Source organism: Mirounga angustirostris, unplaced genomic scaffold (genome assembly GCF_029215605.1).
Source record: "Mirounga angustirostris isolate CCGP_5_RB_7025 unplaced genomic scaffold, mMirAng1.0.hap1 SCAF_10, whole genome shotgun sequence".
Lineage (NCBI taxonomy): Eukaryota > Metazoa > Chordata > Mammalia > Carnivora > Phocidae > Mirounga > Mirounga angustirostris.
Window position 1 is genome coordinate 74158481 of NW_026991718.1, and position 22245 is coordinate 74180725.

General features: G+C 39.2%; 1 protein-coding gene across 9 annotated transcripts in view; it reads right to left on the reverse strand.

Moving 5' to 3' along the window:
* The window catches only part of CAMKMT (calmodulin-lysine N-methyltransferase), a 431738-nt gene that overhangs the window by 98764 nt on the left and 310729 nt on the right, over positions 1-22245 (reverse strand). For 7 of the 9 annotated variants that reach the window (XM_064572538.1, XM_064572539.1, XM_064572540.1 and 4 more), the window contains exons 4-6: positions 8560-8620; positions 6563-6617; positions 5434-5497 (exon numbers count right to left, since the gene is read on the reverse strand). In XM_064572538.1, the coding sequence (XP_064428608.1) occupies positions 5434-5497; positions 6563-6617; positions 8560-8620 (180 nt within the window). The remainder of the gene's footprint in view (positions 1-5433; positions 5498-6562; positions 6618-8559; positions 8621-22245) is intronic. The other 2 variants (XM_064572544.1, XM_064572542.1) reach the window with 1 other exon arrangement.

Here is a 22245-nt window from a genome sequence, read left to right on the forward strand (position 1 = left end):
TTTTATGGTTTAGGAGGTGTTTTTATATTAAAACAAGCACAAAGAGAAAAAAGAAATGGCAAGAGCATATTAAAATAGCTTAAGAGATATATTCTGATATTCTGCTCCCCCACCCTTCACTTTAGGTCTGGCTGGCACTGTGTCTAATAATACATTTTGTCATTTTTCTGTGTCACCTTAGAGTGATAAAGGACATCCAATCAAATCAATACGTCCAGGATAGTGTTCAACAGGGTGGACCAAATCTGTTCCCTGTACTGTACCCATCTTCTGGAAGTCTGCAGTGGGAGGTGCTGGATGCAAAGAAAGCTTTAATGTGATTTCTGATTAACTGGATACTGAACAATCACCTCCAGTCTCCTTGTCTGGGCTACAGGATCAATGCCTGTGGCTAGAAGAAACCACGTTTCTACATCTAGGTTTTCTTCCACCAAAAAAGCATAGTTCAGGAGTGGGGCTCCCTTTTAATTTTAGTTCAGTTGAGTTTTATTCTTAAAATATATATTTTTTGCATAATAACAAGTTACTTAAACAAGTAACTTTAACTTTACGTATCTAAATATAATTAATTACATATAAAATACTATTTAAAATATTAGCCTCCTCCTACAATTAGTGATTGTTATATTTATCAGTAGTCGCATCTACATTTTGGGACTTGGCATTGTTCTTTAAGAAAAAAGTTATTTTTAAAATAATAACACTGTGATCCACAAAGCATTACTTTCTCAGCGTATGTTACCTTTATTTTCACTGGACCATCCAAGGTGAGGGTAGGAAACCATGAAATTATAATATAAATCATGTTCATTTTGATCTCTAAAGGATTTTTAAAATGCTGGATGTGGCAATATTTGCCAATTTAAAGGCTGCAAAATATTCTTAAATGTGCTTGTTATCAAAGGAATTGAGAGGATGAACTCTGTTAGCAATGTCAACTGTTATGTTTTTGGATGAGAGGCCTTTTCTTCCTGAGGGTCCTGAGGAAACTGTAAGATGAACCCTCACCAAACCATTCTAGGTTTTGGTGAAACAGAATGGTTTAATGGGGGGAAATAAAAAAGCTTTGAAGTCAAATGAACCTGGCTGGCTTCTAAGCTGATTCTGCTACTTAGTAGCTGTGTGAACTTGGGTAAATTAGCCTCTCTGAGCTCCATCTCAAAAACAGGAATAATGATCCCTATTTTATAGGCTTAATGGAGTACCACATAGGATGAGCCTGGCCATATAGGTGCCTAATTCATGCCAATTCATTATCTTTTTCAATAATTCGGGCAAAAGCTTCAGAGGGATGAAGAGGCTGGTGAGTAACTAAAAAGAGGTTTGGCAGTCAAGCTTTATTTTCTCTCCCTGCTGCTCAGAACTAATTATGTGAACATTTATATTGTAGAATTTAAATAACTGGAAGGAATCAAAGAACTTCTGCCCTGTGGATTTTCAGTGTCTTTCACATGTATAAATGTGCTCTGACCAAGGCATAGTCTGTGTCCCACAAGAACAGGGACTTGGTTCGTCTTGTCCACTGCTGTCTTTAGCGCCTGAAATGGCATGCAATTAACGGTGGTTGGATTAATTTTAATTAATTAGTTAGATTAACTTATTACTTAATTTAAATTGAATTTTCAAAGCTATTTATTGAGCTCCTACCCAATGTGAGGCACACGGAGTCCATTAATGACTCCATTAGCAAATAGAAGTGCAGCTGGTACAGATACTGGAGAAACACAGGATGATGGCCAAGCACTGCCAAGGTCTCCACCATCCACAGCACAGGCTGCACAGTCTAGAGGGAGCTTAATGTATTAGTTACTCAAGTCAGAGATGCTGTTAATAAATAAGGTAATGATAAGCCAGGGCTATCTCCTTAAAGATGCACAGGAGATTCACCAAGTTGGGATGAATCCTAAGCTCGAGATCATGATCCAGACTGTGCATGCCGTGGGAATAAGATGCTTGGATCAGGAGCACGAGAAATGGGTCACCAAGCACTGCCACAGTCTGCAGATAACATGCTTGATGCTTCCTAAGGATGGGTCAAGGCAGGGTGCTTAGTGAGTGTACCAGAGAGGGCTGCTCACCTCTAGGTGTTGTACTTTTATTCATCATGATTTGGAAGAGGCTCAGCATCAATAATAACTCAGTACACTGTTTCTTCCCTCTGTTCTAATGTCATTCTCATCAGCAGCTACGAACTTTAGTGAGTTATTATTATCTGTAGGCACTTGGAGATTTCTTCCTTTATTACACCAAAAGGGTTGTGCCAAAGAAAAGGGAACACATTTCAAACTACCTTCGGTGAAGTTGAGAACTGGATGAACCAAATGATGCCATTTCTAATTTATCCTTTGTTCTCTTTGGGTACAGATAAAATGGCATCTGTAAAGAGGGGCAGCTCTCAGGTAAGGGGGGCCCTGGGTTAGACCCAGCAATGCAGTTTTAGGACCAAGGAGAACCTCAGGGACATGTACCCATGAGTCTGAGAAAATATTTAGGACTTACATCATTCACTTACACCTCAAGTCTTAATCTCTTTTCAGATATCTCTGTTTAATAGATCTCAAATCAACATCTAGCTTTCCAGGGTCAAGGGAGGGAGCTCTGGAAGACATTGCCAATCCATCTGATACATCTTAGGGAAGATTATAAATAACCTCACAACTGGTTGATAGGCTTTTATGATATAAACATTCAGAACTCATCCATTCATTACCTTACATATTTAAAAAATAGAAACAATTGAAGATAAAAAGGAAGCATCAAAAATGCTATTTTTTTTAAAAAAGGTAAAAATCAGAACCTTAGAAGCTTAAGAGACTACGAAGTTAAGATTCAGTCGGATTCATTAAGTTCGGATGCGAAGAAAAACAAAAATAATTTTTAAAATGATGAAAATAATATACAGGCCAACACTCAGATGTGATGTGGGATTGCCAGGTCGATTTTCAATTACATTTCACTGATGTATTCATTTGTTTCTTAATGTGCTCATCTTGCCCATTAAGAATAATTAGCAGCTTTGCTTAGAGATTTTCTGGTTTCTGGCAATGTTTTCCCTTTTTTTTGTTGACATCCACTTTTACTTTTTAGAAAGTAATTTTTGGATAATATCCTACAACTGCTATATAATTTAGGCTTCCTAAAATTTTAAAGGAGAGATGTAAACAGTAATTTTTAAATGAATTTGTTTCAATCTATATGCATCAACAGTATGTGAGTCAGTGAATTAGTTATTCCTACAGAAAGTGGGCACACAAATACAAAAAAAAATTTCATTCATATTAACCTCACTCAGCACAACAGCTTTACAACGAATGCCAATTGTAAGCTCTGTTAGTAAATCAAGAATAACACAGTATTAAAAGCAGGAAAAACACATTGCCAATTTTTAAGGCTTTAGGCATGCTTTTTTTTCTCTTAATTAAAAAAAATTAGATCTAGTTACAAAAGAAAAAAGCCCACAAACATGGAACAACTACATGATAAAAACTGAACTCCATCAGGAAAGTCCTAAGAGATGAAATAAAACACACTGCCGGTTTTGGTCTGCATCCTGAAAGGACCTACTTTATCTACATTGTAAAGTTCTTCCCCTCCTGCCCTTTGGCACCCCGCTATATTAAACCCATTGTAAAACCCAGCACAATAAAGCACTCTCAGGGCTGAGCTTCTGAGGACCAAATGTTAAAAATCCATTTTCTTGGGAGGGGGCTGTACCAATCATTTCTTTGAAAGGCCAGCAGAGTGAATACAGAATCTGAGATTTCCTCTCTGATTTCAAGAGCTGGCATGGCATCTTTGCTGTTTAAAGCAAAGGTGTGCTAATTAATGACATTAGCATTGCTTCCCTTCTCTGGAAGCGCTGTACTTTAGCTCAATAATAATTTTAGTACAATTAAATTTACATACTGACTACCGATGTTCCTATAGTTTGATAAAAGTTGTAATTTGTTTCTGCCTCTATTAAATGAGACACCTGCTGACTTGAGAAAAACCTCAGGTTGTGGGCCCAGTCTGAAAGTTTCTGTGGCTAAAATGGCCCTCTCCTGTCCAATAATCCTCCTTCCTTCCTTCCTTTGCCCCCCCTCAAAAAAACCCCATCCACTGGGGCTGAGCCAGCATACCTGCCTTCCTCTCACTCTCTATGCTCCCTGACATGCGGAGGAGGAACACAGTGAAATGATACAGTGCAAGGCATAACTCAGAATAAAGCAGAGTGAATGAAACAACATCGGCTCATCTTCGGGAATATTTTGAGAAATTTGCGACAGTCTGAAGATCATTAAAATCCTGCATCTTAAAAAAGGAAGCACCTTTTGTGATCTCTTTCCCTTGTGTGAAAGGCCAGGATTGTGATTGGCTGTTTTTCCTTCCTGAATTTTTTTTTTTTTTAAAGTCTGTCAGGCAATTAGCTGGGTGGGGCTCTGTAGAGCATACAAGCGCTGCTGAACAATATTAGCTACTGTGCTTCTTGTACCTTCTTTCTCCTATTTGAGCAGCCTGATAGAGCTGCTGCAAATTTTATTTTTTAAAAGATCATACAGCAAAGGTAGAAAAAGAAAATCGAAAATGGGCTTTCTGTAAGAAGCCGCAAAAGTTGAAACTGCTGTGGCATTTTAGGGGGCTAAGATGCAAATAAGTGGATTGCCTACTTCATAATGTAAATGTAAGGCATACCAAAAATCCAAAGCAAATATATCTTCCACTTCTCCTCTCAATTTCTAACGGCTGTTAACCGCGCCTGAACAAATCAGCTCGATTGCTAAAGTAGCCACAAATTATGCTTGCTTTCTCAGTTAAAGTACAGTTCAATTTTCATGAACTCTGTGTACATATTAGTAAAGCATAATCTAATATAATGAGCTTGGAACTGTAATAGCATAGCAGAAAAAAAAAAGAGTGCTTTTATAATCCTAAATAAAAGGAAATAATGAAAAACTGATAGCTGTTTCCAATGGGGAGCTATAGGTAACCTCTCGGCAATTAGAGAAGTCCCATCCTACCTAGCACATACCCACAAGATCAAACCCAAGGAAGGTCATAATGAACATGAAGCTGGAAGTTAGTTTTTATAAGCAATAGTGGATATAATAAATATTCAATCATTTACTTTATACCAGGAAATTTCAGTGACAATAAAAGGACAAGAATGCCTGGAAATTATTCTGAAACAAATGTTTTTACTGCCTTGAGTGGTCCACAAATCATGGGCTCCTTTCACAAGAAGTGACTGTAAAAAAAATCTATCGAAATGAAAGAAAAAAACAGTCGTCGCCAATGAATTCCATATATTTCTACTTTTTCTTAATTACTTATCATGTGTGTGGGGGGGATTCTTTTTTAATACCCCATGCTGTCTTTCTTTATATCAATTGTTACTCAGCCGGGAAAAAGGAATGAGCACAACAAACCCGTTTTCTATCTGAATAAGGATACTTCTGATGGCCTTTTCATTCCCATCAGTTAACAGAACTTCTTTGACATCTGCAGAAATAGCAACCTGAAAAAAAAAAAAGGAGCACAGCAAACAATGAGCAAATATGCTTGTCTGTGTGGAAGTGAAGACAGGAGTGACAAGCCTTCAGTATCATGCTTCCTCACCTATTTCTCTGTAACAATCTTCAATCTTTTTTCATTTTATGTCTGCATTATTTTAATCATTCAATCAAATCAGTCAATACTTTTATCATTCCATTTGCGGGAGCCTCTATCTTGCTATCATTCTGTTCGGTAATTGCATTGTGACAGCGGATGATGGTATTCTGAGAGGCTTTCATTTGTGGGCTTCTGTTTATCTAGTAGAGCCATCATACAAGGCTGTCACTCTGCCTTTCAGCTTGCTTCTGTCTGACTGCCTGATGCCCTTCATATAACTTTGCATTGCAGGCAGATGGCTTTGTGAGGGTAATTTTTTTGTGAGCTTTGACATGCTCGCACATTGGGCTGTAACCTCGACACATTGTGTAAGAGCGACAGGTTTGTCAAATGCCAATCAGTGTAACAATATGCTTTTATTTGTAGAGACATAAAAACTTGTCTAATGCACTGTGCTGCTACATAATATCTCCTGAATACATGACTCAGAACCCAGAGAATGGGGGACGACGTTCCTGAATGGCCAATCTAATTCAAAAGAATCTAATTACTGAGCGCTCTGGATCATGTTTGTTGGTGTAATAATGCAGGCAAAACATTAGCAGCTATATCATGGTGCTCCAACTGTGATTCGCCAGGCTATTCCTGTATCTTAGCAAATGGGACTATAATCTGAAAAAAAAAAAAAAAAAAAAAAAAGCTTTCGCTATGGCAAAGAAAGACCGCGCGAGGCCTGGAATGTCACAACAAGCGATATTGACTACACGGAGGTAAAATGTTTCTGCTCATCGAGGCAACCATAAAATCAATATGATCCGAAAGTAAGTCAATCTAGAAGGTCTCTCAAGACCCGGCAGCTTGACCGCAGCTGATGCTGTTGACGGTTCTCTGACCCAGCAGTTGGAGGCCCTGGAACATTTTTCCTTTTGTTCCTCCCTCTGAATGGGATTGGAATTGAGAAAAGACCTACCATGAGCCCAGCCAAGCATGTCATGCCACCCCCTAGCTCACACACAGCAAGGTCCCTGAAAGAGAGAAAAGAAATGGTAGAACCCATACAAATTAGATGAAAATGGTCAGAGAGCTATATATGTTACAAGAACAAATTGCCATCTGCAGTAAGAACGGCGCTACCAGGAAGTTGTAGAGACAGGACTAGGCTACCTCATGTTGCTTTGCGTTTTAAAAATAATTATGAAATAGAAAAGTCACAAAGCAGGCAAATCAGTGGGGGTTCCCTCATTAGTGTTCACTGCAACATTACCACCGCTGAGCTGAAAAATCTGAGAAGGTTCCCTTTTTTTCCCTTGTCAATGGCGCTGTCTTTTAGAACTAAACTAGCTAGAGTAGCGAAAGATAATTGTTAGGAAAGGGTAACACTGTTAATCCACATTCATTCCTTCAAAAACAGTTAGACAAGTAAATGAAGAACATATATGAGTGTGTATATACCTATATTATAGTCACATACACACAACACACACACACACACACACAAATAAATGCAATCTTGAATTTTGTGGAAAAAAAAAATTGAAACCAAACTGAAACATTTTGGAAAGCTGAACTGCCCCCATAAAGAACAATTACACAAAGAGCATTTAGCAATTAACACTTAAATCACAATTGACCCCAACACAACACAGTGAATAAACAATGCAGGGACATAATATGGTTAAGCCAGCAAACCGAGGCTAAAGTAATGACTGGGCTCTGACTTCACCGCTCAAAAGTAAAGCGGCTCAGAGTTAAAGCTGACAGCCTAGTGTGGCACTCCGCACTCACCTTCCCCTTTGTGCCTAAATATCAGCCCTCAACGTGTGACATTCTTACCCTAGCCCACTGCTCGATGATTGGAGCTCCAGTCAAGCTTAAGCACAGGGAGAAGAGCAAATGCCAGGCTCCCAGAGCAGCTCTGCAGCCCAAATTCAATACTGCCCTGTGCTCATTTTATATGCTTAAACCCTTAAGAGTGTTCCTTCTTCCCAGGTTGGGAAGTTTATCACCTCAACAGGAGAAAAGAAAAAGAGAGAAGGAGAGAACTGAAAGGGAAGGAGGGGTGCAAAGAGAGGGAAGAGACGGAGAAGCCAAGAAAGAACATTCATATTCCAAAATACACTTAATGAGTATTTAGTTGTTCAAAGCAATTATAGACTGGTTGGTAAATATGGACCCACAGAGCTTCAAAAAATACATATTATTGACCCAATCTTGTAAGTACATATTGTTAAAACACACACACCACGATCACTAATGACTTGTCTGGAATCATAATGGGCTATTCAGGAAGCATATGTTGGGTGACTTTTATAAAATGAGAATTAAAAATGAAAAACCTGTATTTTCTGGATCTACCAAACATCTTTAGAATTTTAAATAAAAGGAAGGGGTTTTTTTCTTTATTTCCTTTATTTCCATAGCATGAATCTGTAATAGTGATTTATATTTTACAAATACATATTGTTAGGTCTATAAAATACCTTTAAAACCAGGGGTGGGGTGGCATCTTTAAATAATAGCTGTGGGGTATTTATTTATCAAATATTCTGTAGTGATTTCCCTAGCAGAAGTTTAAAGAATGTCTTTATTGTGGTTTTTTTCTTTTTTTTTTGACCCTCACAATCAGTAAGGATTGATTGGAGCTTCACTTTTGTTTCCCCAAAATCAAAGTGAAATAAAATGCCTTGAGTGGAAATCAAAAGCCTTTGACATATAGCAAAAAGCTTGCTGTGCCATATTAGTACCCAAAGGCAATTCAGATTTCTTTTCAGAAGCAACATGTTTTCACCATGAACTTTTTTCCTTCTTTTCTTCTTTCTTTCCTCCCTCTCTCCCTCCCTTCCTTTTCTTTCTTTCTTATATTTTTTTAAACAACTTAATTTGAAGAATGTCATCACAGCAATCTTTAACATGCAGATACAATACCCATAATGGCTAAAAAATATCTTTTCAAGTGCAGCTTTGTACCTGAATGCATTACTGTGCTTGAGGCAGTAGTAAGCCAAAACCTCTTCAGATGGCCAGATGCCTGGAAAACACAAGAGGATACACTTTTTGATTATAGGAGTCTGTTCTACAATCATTCTCTGTAGTCATTCTCTTAAGAAATGGCTTTTATTTTATTTTATTTTATTTTTAAGATTTTATTTATTAAGAAATGGCTTTTAAAAATAATGTTCAGTACAAGCTGTTTCAACTTGAATCAAACTTAACATAATTATTACTTGTAATATGTCATATCAAATGAGTCTCTTTTGTTGTTGATGATAGCTCTTTTCCCAGAAAAACAGTAAAATATCCCAAATAAATTTTCCTAAATTTCTATTACAAGACAGCAAAAACAGTAACAACCAAAATTACAAATACTAAAAGTTCAATTTTAATGGTATTTCAGGTAGCTGATCTTGTACACATGAACCTTCTTTTCAGCCAATTCATAAGCATCAGTTGAAGACCTAATGTATACGCAGCCCATGTGAGGCAAAAATAAATGGAAAAACACTTGCAAGGAGCAAAGAAAACCACCCAGGTCATTATACCTTTCTCTTTGATTTCATCCTAATGTTTTCAAATACACACAATTATTTTCTTTTTTCGATCAGAAATATCAAACTGGAGATTAAAATTAAGAAATTTAAATTTCACCAACTTTGGCACATCTTTAAATTTAACCATAATCCTCCCCAGTAAACTCCATGGATGGGCATTTTCTAAAATCATCACTTGTAAATCATTTCTTTTGAAGACTCAGTCTTCATGAATGAATAGGAATGCCTTAAAAAAAAAAAAAAGACAAACATGCTTGGAAATGATAGTCTCTAGCAGTTATCACAAGGTGGTAGGTTGTAAGTGCTTTTGATTTTTTCTTTACACTTTTTGTATTTTCCAAAGATTTTTACAATGAATATGTATCACTCCTATGATCGGAATAAACCACAGCCTTAGACAAAACTGGGTTTTCGCCAAGGGGTCAGACTCAAAGGTCAAGCAGGGCACTAGCATCCTGCTCCACCTGAGGTTGAGAAGGCCCCACCGTCCTGGGAAAGAGCAATGAATGTTCACTGCCTTCGCACTAAACTCTCTTCTAATGGGTCTGGATGCGAAGTTGAAACACCTAATGAGACTTAATTTTTTTTTCTCCTAGACGCATCTCCAGCTTCAAAGAGTGAGAAATCCAAACATTTCAGAGAAGAGGATGTCAAAGAAATGGTAAGTAAAATCCTAATGGAATCAGTGGGTAAATAGATGAACAGCAAAGACATTGACCCAGAGAAGCATTTGCAGCAGGAAAGTCTGGACAAGTGTAAACTAGTTCAGCCTCCATGGTATTTCTGGTAGAAATGACAGTTTGGGAGAGAACAAAGTAAACCAGCAAGAAGTATTTGGAGTCATATTTAGTAAGAAAGTCAGAAAGGCAGTGGACTGTAGCAATTAAGATCACAGGAGCTTTGGAACCAGACTCTTTGGGCTCCAGTCCCAGCTTGTTGGGCTGCATTCCCTGGCTGAGTGACCTTGGATAGTTTACCTAACCTCTCTGTGCCTCAGGTTCCTCATCTGTAAAATAATGTAATTGTAGTATCAACTTCACAGAATGGTTGTGAGGATTAAATAAGTAAAATACATGAAATCTATTTAGAACAATAGTTCCTAACTCATAATGAGCTCAAAGAAAAATTAGTTGTTAATGTTATTCTCCTGCAAAAGGGGATAAAAGGGTAGAAGAGAGAATATACAGACCCCGACAATTATCCCAAAGATGAGAACAGATGGAGAACCTTTTTGTCCTACTCCCACCCATGAACTTTACCACAACCCTGAAGTCCTAATACCTGGCATACCTCCATAGCAAAAGAACTCTGTAAAGAATAAAGTATATAATAAAAGTCTCTGAAGGAAGAGCCCAAGACAGTGTTCTACACCAAGTATATAAAATCACCAGAATAATGAATTTCTTTATGCCTTTAGTAGATGGTTTTGAGGTTTAAAAAAATAATGATGGGGGAGGGTATTTAACTAAAATTCAAGCTTTGATTAAGTACAAAAATGTGACTTCTAAAATGCATAGTCTTTTAAGAGAGTTTTATAATTTTCTCAAAAAATTATAGAGGTTGATTTTTAACTAAATTAAATACAAAAATATGTAGAACAAAGTTAATAAAATCACCTTAAATTACACCACTAGTATATAACCCCTAGTAACATTTTGGACATCATTCCAAAAAAAAAAGCTCTCTAAGCACAAAGATATTTTATACAAATGGGATCTTATCATGCAGGTATTTGACAATCTGATTTTGTCCCACTCAATATGTGATGAATAACTTCCCATGACAATAAAAATATACTTGCATCATTATATATATATGTGTATATATATATATATATATTTTTTTTTTTTTTTTTTTTTTTTTTAAGTAGCCTCCACACCCAGCATGGAGCCCAAGATGGGGCCCGAACTCATGACCATGAGATCAAGACCTGAGCTGAGATCAAGAGTCGGACGCTTAACCAACTAAGCCACCCAGGCGCCCCCTTGCATTATTATTTTTAATGACTGCCTGATTTTATGTCTGCATCATAATTTATTTAACCAGTGTCTTCTTGAGAGACATTCAAGTTATTTTGGTACTATGAGATTATAAACAGTGGTGCCATGAAGACACATTTTTTTTCCCCAAAATATGATTTTTCTCTATAGGTCAAATACTCAGAAATGGGAAATCTGATCAAATGTTAAGTACCTATCACACTGTGATATATCAAACTGTACTCCAAAACATGTGTACCAAACTATACCTCCAAATAAGAGTGTTTATTTCCTCAAAGTCTTGTCAAGATGAGGTTTTGACAACCTATTTTATTTTTGCTAATCTATCATGTTTTTGAAAGTTATCTCAGTGCAAATCAACACCACAATGAGATACCACTTCACACCTTCTAGGATGGCTATAACCAAAAAGTCAGACAATAGCAAATGTTGGCGAGGATGAGGAGAAATTATGTAAAATGGTGCAGCCGCTTTGGGAAACAGTCTAGCAGCTCACCAAAAACTTAAATGTAGAATTAACATATGGCCCAATAATTCCACTCCTAGGAACATACCCAAGAGAAAAGAAAATATGTCCACACAAAAACTTGTACATGAATGTTCATAGCAGCATTATTCATAATAGCCAAAAAGCAGAAACAACCCAAATGTCCATCAACTAATGAGCAGATAAATAAAATGTGGCATGGCCATGCAATGCACTATTATTTGGCAATAAAAAGAAATAAAGTACTGATTCATGCTACAACATAGATGGAGCATGAAAACATTATGCTGAGTGAAAGAAGCCCAACACAAAGAACCACATGTCGCATGTTTCCACTTATATGAAATGCCCAGAATAAACAAATTCATAGAGACAGAATATATAGTGGTGGTTGTCTAGGGCTACGATGGTTGAGAGTAAACGTGGAATGACATTCCAGAGGTGATGAAATACACTAAAATGGTGGTAATGGTTGCACAACTCTGTGAATATACTAAAAATCACTGGGTGAATCATGTAGTATGTGAATTACATCTTAATAATGCCATTATTTAAAAATGTTTTCTCGGGTGCCTGGGTGGCTCAGTTGGTTAAGCGACTGCCTTCAGCTCAGGTCATGATCCTGGAGTCCCAGGATCGAGTCCCGCATCGGGCTCCCTGCTCAGCGGGGAGTCTGCTTCTCCCTCTGATCCTCTCCCCTCTCATGCTGTCTTTCATTCTCTCTCTCAAATAAATAAATAAAATTAAAAAAAAAAAAGAAAATCCTTTAAAAAAAAAAGTTTTCTCATTTCTATTTGTGGAAATATAATGGTCTTTTTAAAAAGGATTTTATTTGTAAAGAACTTATACAGAGTTTAAAGAGGCACTGAGTTCTGTGAGAATGATTAAGACAAATGATTATGATTAAGATTAGTACCCAGCCCCTCTGACCCAGTCTTTCTCCTTTCTCAGAAACTGCTACTTCCAATTCTTTTAGTTGATGCATCTGGTAATTACTTCCATATTGCTACATATGTTTGTATTGTCACTTCTTGATTTTTCAGTTTTAGGCACAATCTATTGACCCCCACTATGGAAGATAAGCTGCTTTCACCTTCATCTATACTCCTCTCCCCATGCCACACACACCATGCTCCTTATCCACCCACCATCACCATCTTCCAATTATAGATATATTATAATTTTGGTAATATAAGTCATTGTCAATTTCATTATGACCAGGAAATAATACCGAGCCATGTAGTAAACTATGATTGCTTTTTATCTCATGTATAATCCGCCCCCCCATGGAGTTTATAATTGTCTATTTTTTTTCTCATTTGCTAAGGTTTTTTATTCAATCTCAAAATCCAGTTGTCAAATTTCCCCTCTCAGTACATTCATTCACATCAGGTATTCTATCAACCTCATGAGGAATTCTTTCCTGGTGCCTTCTGACCTGCTTTAGCCTGGACTGAATGCCCTCTATGCTTAGTGCAAAGCTGATACCCTAGAATCAATCTTCGTATCATTCCAGACTCCCTTTTGTTCTTCTCCTGTATTGCATCTCTTGTTTCTTCTATCCCTTGTCTCCCTTTCTTGGTTTACTTCCTCATTTTGGTGCAAGACATCCTCCAGTAGCTTCTTGAGAAAAAGTGTGTGGAAGGTAAATAAATGGGAACTTCCATGATTCAGTGGGTAATTTCAATCTGGAAACTCCATGTTCTTCAGATCTTGGACAGTTTCTTGGGAAGTTCCATTGCTTATTTCCTGTCCTCTTTATCTAGAACTCCTGTTATTTGGATGTTGAATCTCCTGAACTCATCCTCTTTCTTACCTTTTCTTTCCTGCTTTCTATCTCTTACTGTTTTCTACTTTCTTGGAAATTTCCTCAACTTTATCTTCCAACCCTTTTGTTGTAATTCTCATTTATGCTATTTTTTAAAAGATTTATTTACTTATTTGAGAGAGAGCACAAATGGGTGGAAGAAGGGGCATAGAGAGAGAGGGAGAAAGAGAATACACAAGCAGACTCCCCCCTGAGCACGGAACCCAACGTGGGGCTTCATCCCAGGACCCTGAGATCATGACCTGAACCAAAACCAAGAGTCACACACTTAACTGACTGAGCCACCCAGGTGCCCCACATTTATGCTATTCTTGATCGGTGTTCTCTGAATATTTCTTTTTTAGAGCATCTATTCCTGTTTCATGAATCAATCTTTTAAAAATTATTTAAAAATATTAATTACAGTTTCTTTTAAGTTTTCTTATTCTTATATAGTCTATCTTCTTCATGTTGTTTTTTTCTGTTAATTGATTTTGGTACCTTTGGCATCAAAAGCTTTCCTCAGATATCTGGCAATTCTTTGTTGTTTGCTTAAACATAATCATAGAAAGATAAAAAGCTGGTTGGAAGTGAAGAGGGCTGAGTTTGTGGGGATGGAGTGGAGTGTGGGTGGCTCTGTGTATGTTCACCCAATCTCTCCAGCCTGCTTTTGGTATTCTCTCTGATTTCAACTGTGCCTGGTATCCCTCAACCTAAAACCCTTTGGTTTAACCCTCTCCAGAGAACAAATCTCTTCCATTGGTAGTACAGAGGCAGAAGTTACTCAGTAGCCTGGAACAGGTATGTAACTGCTTTATAAACAGTTTTCAACCAATCTTCCTTATTTTAGCCCCCTTCAACTCCTACTTGTACAAATGCCCCAAATTCTGAGGCTTTCAAAGTTTCAGAAGTATGAACTGGTTTGGTTTTCAGCTTTCTCAACTGATGACTTTCTCATATCTGCTAAGTCAATGATTTCTCATCATTTGCTTTCCAGCTTCCAAAATTATGTTGTTGTATGTCCCCTCATTCTATCATCCTTGTGCGTTTAGGTTTTAAAAACATTTCTTTACAGTGGTTTAGTGAGGTTTCTGGGAGGAAGTGACTTTAATGCATTGTTCAACCTTTAATTTACCTGAAATCCAGAAATGTATGGTCTTTTGAATGTAACTGTTTGTGGGCTAATTCTAGAACTCAAGACATATTGTAACTATTCTTATCTCTCATAGAGTATATTTTTTAGCATAAATACTTTAAGCTCTGAGTGGTGAGGTTTCAGTACACATCCCAGAAGAACAGTGACTAGAAGGACTTCGTGAAACAGAGAGAAACTCATTGGAAAAGTGATGAGAATAAATTTTAGAAGGACATACAAGTCAATGAAACTAACAGGGAAGCTTTTCTTATGCTCAAGATTTTTATACTCCATTAGTAATATCATAGGGCTCTATCAATCAGTTATAGGGATTGCTGCTATATTCTTGACATCACCAATGAGACAGAGAAGAATGCCCAAAGTGGTGTTTAGAATTGCCAAAGTATTGGTCCCCAAAAAAAATCATCACAAGAAATTTTAATTAATGACTTATTCTAGATAACTTGTTTCCTAAACATGTCATGAATTAGGATACTTCCTTAAAAGTTATTTAGAAGCCTGTAATTCCCTATGCCTTAGTGCTTTCTGTATAAATTGAATTAGTTTAACTCATAGGAGAAAAGTCTTCCTTCATCCATTGGGCCTCCATAAAGCATTAACTAAACAAGAGCTCCGTTTGGAAGAAGAAAAAGAATAGTATATTATACTTGGGTTTCCATGGTCATTTGATTTCATTCCATTTTCTTTCAAACAAAGGATTGCTTCCCTGCAGATGCCTCTGTCAGAACAGGTCTGCTAGATCTAACAAACTTCAGAAAGCTATAGCCAGCCAACACTAAAATAAGAAAAACTAGCTATCTATGTAGCAATAATGAGGGGGAAAGTTGTCAGTGTGATCTATTTTATGTATGCAGCCATTTTTTTGTTGTTTGTTAAGTAGCTAGTTTAGAATTATTTTAAATGCCAAGTTTTACAGTTAATCTGGAAACAAACAATACATCCATTATTAACCTGAGGGCTGAACAACCCTAAAATTAACTATGTAGATATTATTAAGAGACATAAATCTCTAGCTGAGCATGGGTCCTTCCTCCTAGATCACTTGCATTTGAGAGCTTTTTGCTTCCCCAGAGTTCATGTTAGAGGAAAGTCCTGAGACTTTGTCAGATGGCATCAAGACCAGCAGACTGCTGACCCCTGCTTTTCACTCTAACATCTTGTACTTGGCCCATGGGGACAACACACCCAGCTCTTGTAGTAGAGAGATGGCTTTCCTCTAATTAGCTGATATCTACCCACGCAGCAGTTTTCTTTACCCTCCTCAAAAGAAAGGATCATGTCTCTCATGCAGGAGTCAGAAGTAAGGCCTCTCCCAAATCTGAGACTCAAGTGGGGAGGCCACCACACCCTTAGCTAAGCTGTTGAGTCTTCTGGAAGAAGAAATTCATTGGCAGTGTTACTAAAAGGAAAAGCAGTTCATGTGGAATGGGTAGGTAAACCTCTTGGACTGTTTTCGTGTTTATACTGTCTCCTTTTCCTTAAACATTTCTGCTTTGTTATTAATGTTTCAACCCAGAGTGGAAATCCAAAAGAGGACTACAGAATACTCCATAAAAATTTGGGGGGCACCAGTATGTTTCAGGCCCTGTGGATTAGCAGGGAATGAGACAGCATGGTCACTGGAGCTTCCGTCTAATTAGAGAAGGAGATATTAAATAAACAATTACACAAATGATGTGCCTAATTAATCATAATAAAGGCTATGTAGGAAAAATAGAGGGTACTTCTGAGAACATACTGTAGGGGACTTGACGAGGCTGGAAGGGAGGTTGGGAGGAGTCCATCAGGGAACACTTCCTTGTAGAAATAGCATGTAAGCTGAGACCCAGAGGATGAAGAGCCAAGTAGAGGAGGAAGAAGGGGACAGGTGGAGGGAATGGTCCATCCTAGGGGAGCCCCATGAGAGGAAGCTTTGAAGAGGAGAACAGTTCAATATTCTAGGAATGGAAATAGGGCCAGTGGAGCTGCAGAATACATGAGAAAGGAAGAGAATAGTGCCAGACGTGACTGGAGGGATGGCTAGGGGCCAGATCCCACAGGCTCAAAGCCATGTTAAGATTTTCAAATCGCATCTTAATATAAGTGATACATTTTAAGCAGCAGAGTGTTCTGATCAGACTTACATTTTAGAAGATAAGTCTGACTGGGGCACCTGGGTGGCTTAGTCATTAAGTGTCTGCCTTAGGCTCAGGTCATGATCCCAGAGTCCTGGGATCGAGTCCCGCATCGGGCTCCCTGCTCGGCAGGGGGTCTGCTTCTCCCTCTGACCCTCCCCCCTCTCATGTACTCTCTCTCTCATTCTCGCTCTCTCAAATAAATAAATCTTAAAAAAAAAAAAAAAAAGCGTCTGCCTTTGGCTCAGGTCATGATCCCAGAGTCCTGGGATCGAGCCCCACATCGGGCTCCCTGCTCCGCCGGAAGCCTGCTTCTCCCTCTCCCACCTCCCCTGCTTGTGTTCCCTCTCTCTCTGTGTCTCTCTCTGTCAAATAAATAAATAAAATCTTTAAAAAAAAAAAAAAAGAAGATAAGTCTGACTACCCTAAAGAAAACAGATTGAAGAGGGGCAAGAGGAGGCAAGGAGAAACGAGGTCGGAGGCTACTACAATGACCTAGGTGAGTGCTGATGGTGATCTGGGTGATGGTTTGCAGAGATGAAGAAAAGTGAAAAGGTATGAGCTATACTTAGAAAGTACACTGACAAGACTTACTAGTTAATTAGATGAAGGGGATGGTAAGAGAGAGGAAAGTGTCAAATATGACTTAGGTTTGTGTCATGAATAAGTAGGTGGATGATGTACAGTAAATGCATATAGGGTTTGCCTTCAATTTTATATGAACTGAGGAGTACAAAAACACTAGCTAGTGGTTTGGGGTCTGATTCTGGCTCTGACACCAATAATCTATGTGATATTGGTAAGTAATTTAGCCTTTCTGAGCGTCAGGATCCTCATCCGCAAGATCCCAGGCTTGGGCTAGATTATGTCCAAGGGGGCTTCAAGCTATGAACAGTTATAATAAAAAACCAGATCTCATGCTCCGGACTTAGAGTCCAGCTTGAACACTGGCTCTGATGGTTGTGTGACCTTGGGCAAGCTACTTAAAGTTTCTAAGCCTCATTCATTCCTTCATTCAACTTACAATTATTGGCAGCCAGGCCTGTTCTAGGAGCTGGGGATACAGCAGTGATTAAAACAAAGCCCTTGCCCAAATAACTTCAACAGGGGCAACGGACAATAAACAAGGAAATTCCAGATAGTGATTAATGTTGTAAAGAAAATAAAACATTAGGGGGGCCTGGGTGGCGCAGTCATTAAGCCTCCAACTCTTGGCTTCAGCTCAAGTCGCAATCTCAAGGTCATGAGATCCAGCCCTGGGTGGGTCTCCGCACTCAGCGTGGAGTCAGCTTGAGATTCTTTCTCCCCTCCCTCTCCCTCCCCTTTTCCTCCTGCCCCTGCACGTGCTCGCTCTCTCTCTCTCTCTCAAATAAATAAACAAAATCTTTAAAAAAAAAGAAAAGGAAAAAATAATGAAATAGACAATAACTACGGGGCTACCACTTCAGCCGGCACTGCTGTGCAATGCCTCAGTTCTCTGACTCGTTAGGCGCAAGCAGTCCAAGTGCCCACTCCCAGCATGGTTGTGAGGATTAAATGAGATAATGCACATAAGGCACTTAGAACAGCGCCTGGCAGGTAGCAAAATTTTTATAACGTTAGCTACGGCTGCTGCTGCTATTTGTCACGGTCATTATTTTGACGTGTTTCTATCCAGGAAATTTTACCAAACATTGATTATATTTTTATGATAGTTTCAGAGAGATTATGATTCCTAATCAATAACCCGCAAAATCAAACCAAAACTGACCTTTGGGAAAGCTCGCCCTAGCTGTGGGAACTTTGAAAACGGACTGTAAACAAGAATTCCCTAAAAATGGACAATGCTTGTTCTATACTTGTCCTCCTGCTCTGACCCGTTAACAGACTTGTTCTAGAACAATAAATTATTAAGTGCAGGCCTCCCTGTTGTTTGTGGAGCCAGATCACAGAGAACACGGGCACATCTGGCTGAAAGGGTGTCGGCGTCGCCCAGCACAGCCAGCAGGTGGAAGCTTGCCCCCTGACGTGCTAACATTGACAGAATGCTGACTGCTGTCCAGGTACTATGAGGTAGATGAGGAAATCAAGGCACAGAGAGGTTAACAGAACTTCCCCCAAATCGGACAGGTACAATTTGAGCCCAGGTAATCTGACTCTAATCCGAACCTATGTCTCATACTGCCATCCCCTAGATCGCAAAAACAAGGGTCCAAATGAATTGCTTTGCAATTTTGTTTCTTCTCCTGTTCCTGGAGAAGCCAACTGAACTAAAAGAAGGACAGATAGTGAGCATGTGGAAGGAAGAGAAGGGGACACCAAAAATTAACCCAACTATTTCGACAATAAGTTCTTCTAGGACTACAAGATGGGTCCACTTCTGGGTGTGATTTGATTTTTTAAAAATGCATTAAAGTTAAAAACTTAAATTTTACTTCAGATACCTCCTTGAGGGAAGGGAAAGATGAAAGGCGTCCCAGTTCCATCGGGACTCTGGGGTGGGGACGAGGAGATAGTCTTTGGCCTTCCGTCAGATGGCCAGTTTGAGAGCAGATGCTGGGAAAGCAACTAAGGGACCCATGAGAAATGAAGACGGGACAAGGAAGATGCTGCAGCAGCACCAAGAGAAAGGAATACACAGGATGCGCTGCAACCACAACCACGGCCGTCTTGCACACCTCCTACATCAAAGACAACCTGGAAGACAGCTCTGGGGCTCATTAGCTTTAGGAGCTGAGCGAATCACTTAAGCTCCCCTTACATCATCTCCTTCCCTTACATCATCTCCTTCCCCAGAAGTAATAGTATTATCTATCCTGTAAGTACAGATGGGAGGATCAAATGAATTAGGAGACGACCAAATAAGTCCTCAGTCAGTATTAGCTGTTACTACTATTAGCAGCATCACTTACTGGACACTCACTGCTTGGCAAATGCTGGGCTCTTTGCTTTATACAGATGATCTCATTTAATCCTGAAAACAGCCCTATAAGGGATGTACTATCATTATGGCCAGGGAAGGGGCACAATGAGCTTTACCGAAGCACACAGAGCTGAAGTGGTACAGCCCACGATTTAAGCCCACATGCTCAACCAGCAGGGCCCCTTTCTTTCTTTCTTTCTTTCTTTCTTTCTTTCTTTCTTTCTTATTTATTTGAGAGAGAGAGAGAATGAGCAGGGGGAGGGGCAGAAGGAGAGGGAGAAGCAGTCTCTCTGCTGAGCAGGGAGCCCAATGTGGGGCTCGATCCCAGGACCCTCGGATCATGACCTGAGCCGAAGGCAGATGCTTAACCGACTGAGCCACCCAGGCGCCCCACCAGGGCCCAGTTTTTTAATCACTACCCTATATTGCTCCAACTCCGGTGACTGGTCCTGAAATCCAGAGAACTAGTTTCTAGTTCTCATGGCTGTCAATAACTAATTTTAGGACTTTGGACAAATCATATTTGGGCTCTGGCTTCAAGAATAAAATGGAAGGGTCGAATTGATTTCTGAGGATTCTTCTAACTCTTAAATCCAAAGGCTATAGATCATTGTATCTGTGCATTTCCAAATGCTATAAAGCTATAAAATTGTCAGTGGGCTCTAGCCTGCAACATTTTAAAGAAATTAGATTCCCTTAGATATTTTATTTGTATTATAATAGCAAATCTAAATAATATAATAATATCAAATCTAAACCCTTACCAGGAAATATTTTAGATAGGATTCAAAATGGTCTCAGAAGTCAAGCCTTCCTAACATGTCTTAATTTTAATTGAATTAGCACTGCCTTTGTTAATTCAATTTCACAGCCTCAGAAAAGAGACTGCTCTACATCTGTGTATTCGAGTGGTGATAGCGTTTTTATTTAGCTAATCCAGCATATTAATAACAGACAACCTCCTCAAGTACAATTTTTCCTGTCCAATACTGAGCATGGTTCTCAGATAAATGCTGCTTTTTTTTTTTTTTTGCTCCTATTTCCTCCTTGTCAGGGTAACAAACTTCCTTTTGTTTTTGTTTTTGTTTTTTTTAAAGATTTTATTTATTTATTTATTTGGCAGAGAGAGATACAGCGAGAGAGGGAACACAAGCAGGGGGAGTGGGAGAGGGAGAAGCAGGCTCCCCGCGGAGCAGGGAGCCCAATGCGGGGCTCGATCCCAGGACCCTGGGATCATGACCTGAGCCGAAGGCAGACGCCTAACAACTGAGCCACCCAGGCGCCCCAAACTTCCTTTTGGGCAGAAGAAATTTTCCTGAAGTCTGAAAGCACAGGTAGAAGAACATCTCCCAGTGCAATCCTTCTAGGCCTAGGCCAGAAAATGCTCTACCCCATTGGTTCTCAGAAAGTGAGAACAGTCATTTCTAGCAAGGGTGGACCCAGAGAGCTCCTAGCAAGAGAAGAAACATGGCCTAGGTCCCCCCAGAAACACAGTACATCTCCTCAGAGTTAAAAAAGAAGAAGAAAGAAAGAAAGAAAGAAAGAAAAAGAAAGAAAGAAAGAAAGAAAGAAAGAAAGAGAGAGAGAAAGAAAAAAAGAGGCAGATCTTCACTGCCAGTTTTACTCCAAATAACACTCTCCTTCAAGACCTTGCTGTGCACCCAGTGTCCTCGAGTGGAGTGATCAGGCTATCGTTTTGATGAGTTCACCCTTTTCCCCTTTTAAAATAGGACCGTGTTGTGTCTTGGTCATGTGAAAGCAGCAATGTGTCAAATAAAGTTGGAACAAAGAAGAAAATATTACACATAATTGTTATTGTTCTTTATCTTAGGCAAGGAGCCACTTCACTCACCCAGACACACGCTTGTTACTTGGCACACCAAACCAAAGTAAGGAGAGTGAGATTCCCCTTTAGGCACCTATGATATGTGAACTTGATTTCTTTTTTTTCCCCAAGATTTTATCTTTAAGTGATCTCTATACCCAACGTGGGGCTTGAACTTACAGCCCCAAGATCAAGAGTCGCATATTCTACTGACTGAGCCAGCCAGGCGCCCCGTGAACTTGATTTCTAAAGCAGCTTTCTGCCTTGGAGTCCAGCTTTATCTCACGTCTAGGTAAACACGAGGACTGGATTCCACACAAGCAGAAAGCATTGTGTTCCATGTGAACTGCAAGCTCTGCACTTAATGAAAGGCTCCCTAGAGAGAAGATGGTATTCGGGAGGTACACGATCCAGGTGCCAAAAGCAAAGCACATTTATTCAAAGGCCCTGGTATTCGTCTTGTTAGGCAGAACTTAATTATTTAGCAGCACTGTTTGGAAGGGGTGCGCCCCAGTGTTTCAAAACTGCCTTCCCTCCACATTCCTCCTCTTAGGCCTGTGATGGGATGGGGAAGGAAAAGGCCTGCCTCCCCCTTCTTACAGCAGGAATCGCCATTAGCAAGTTCCAAAAGGCAAAACACCATTAGGCAAATTGACTCAATAAATATGGCAACACCTCAGCGTGCTGAGGTGGTTGAGGTTCGGTCTCAACAAACCCCTCTCTGCCGTTCTATCTGAAAGTAAATGTGTGATATTCAGATGGCTTAAAAAAACAAAACAAAACGTGAGTTGGCAGAGAATCTCAGCTGTGCAAA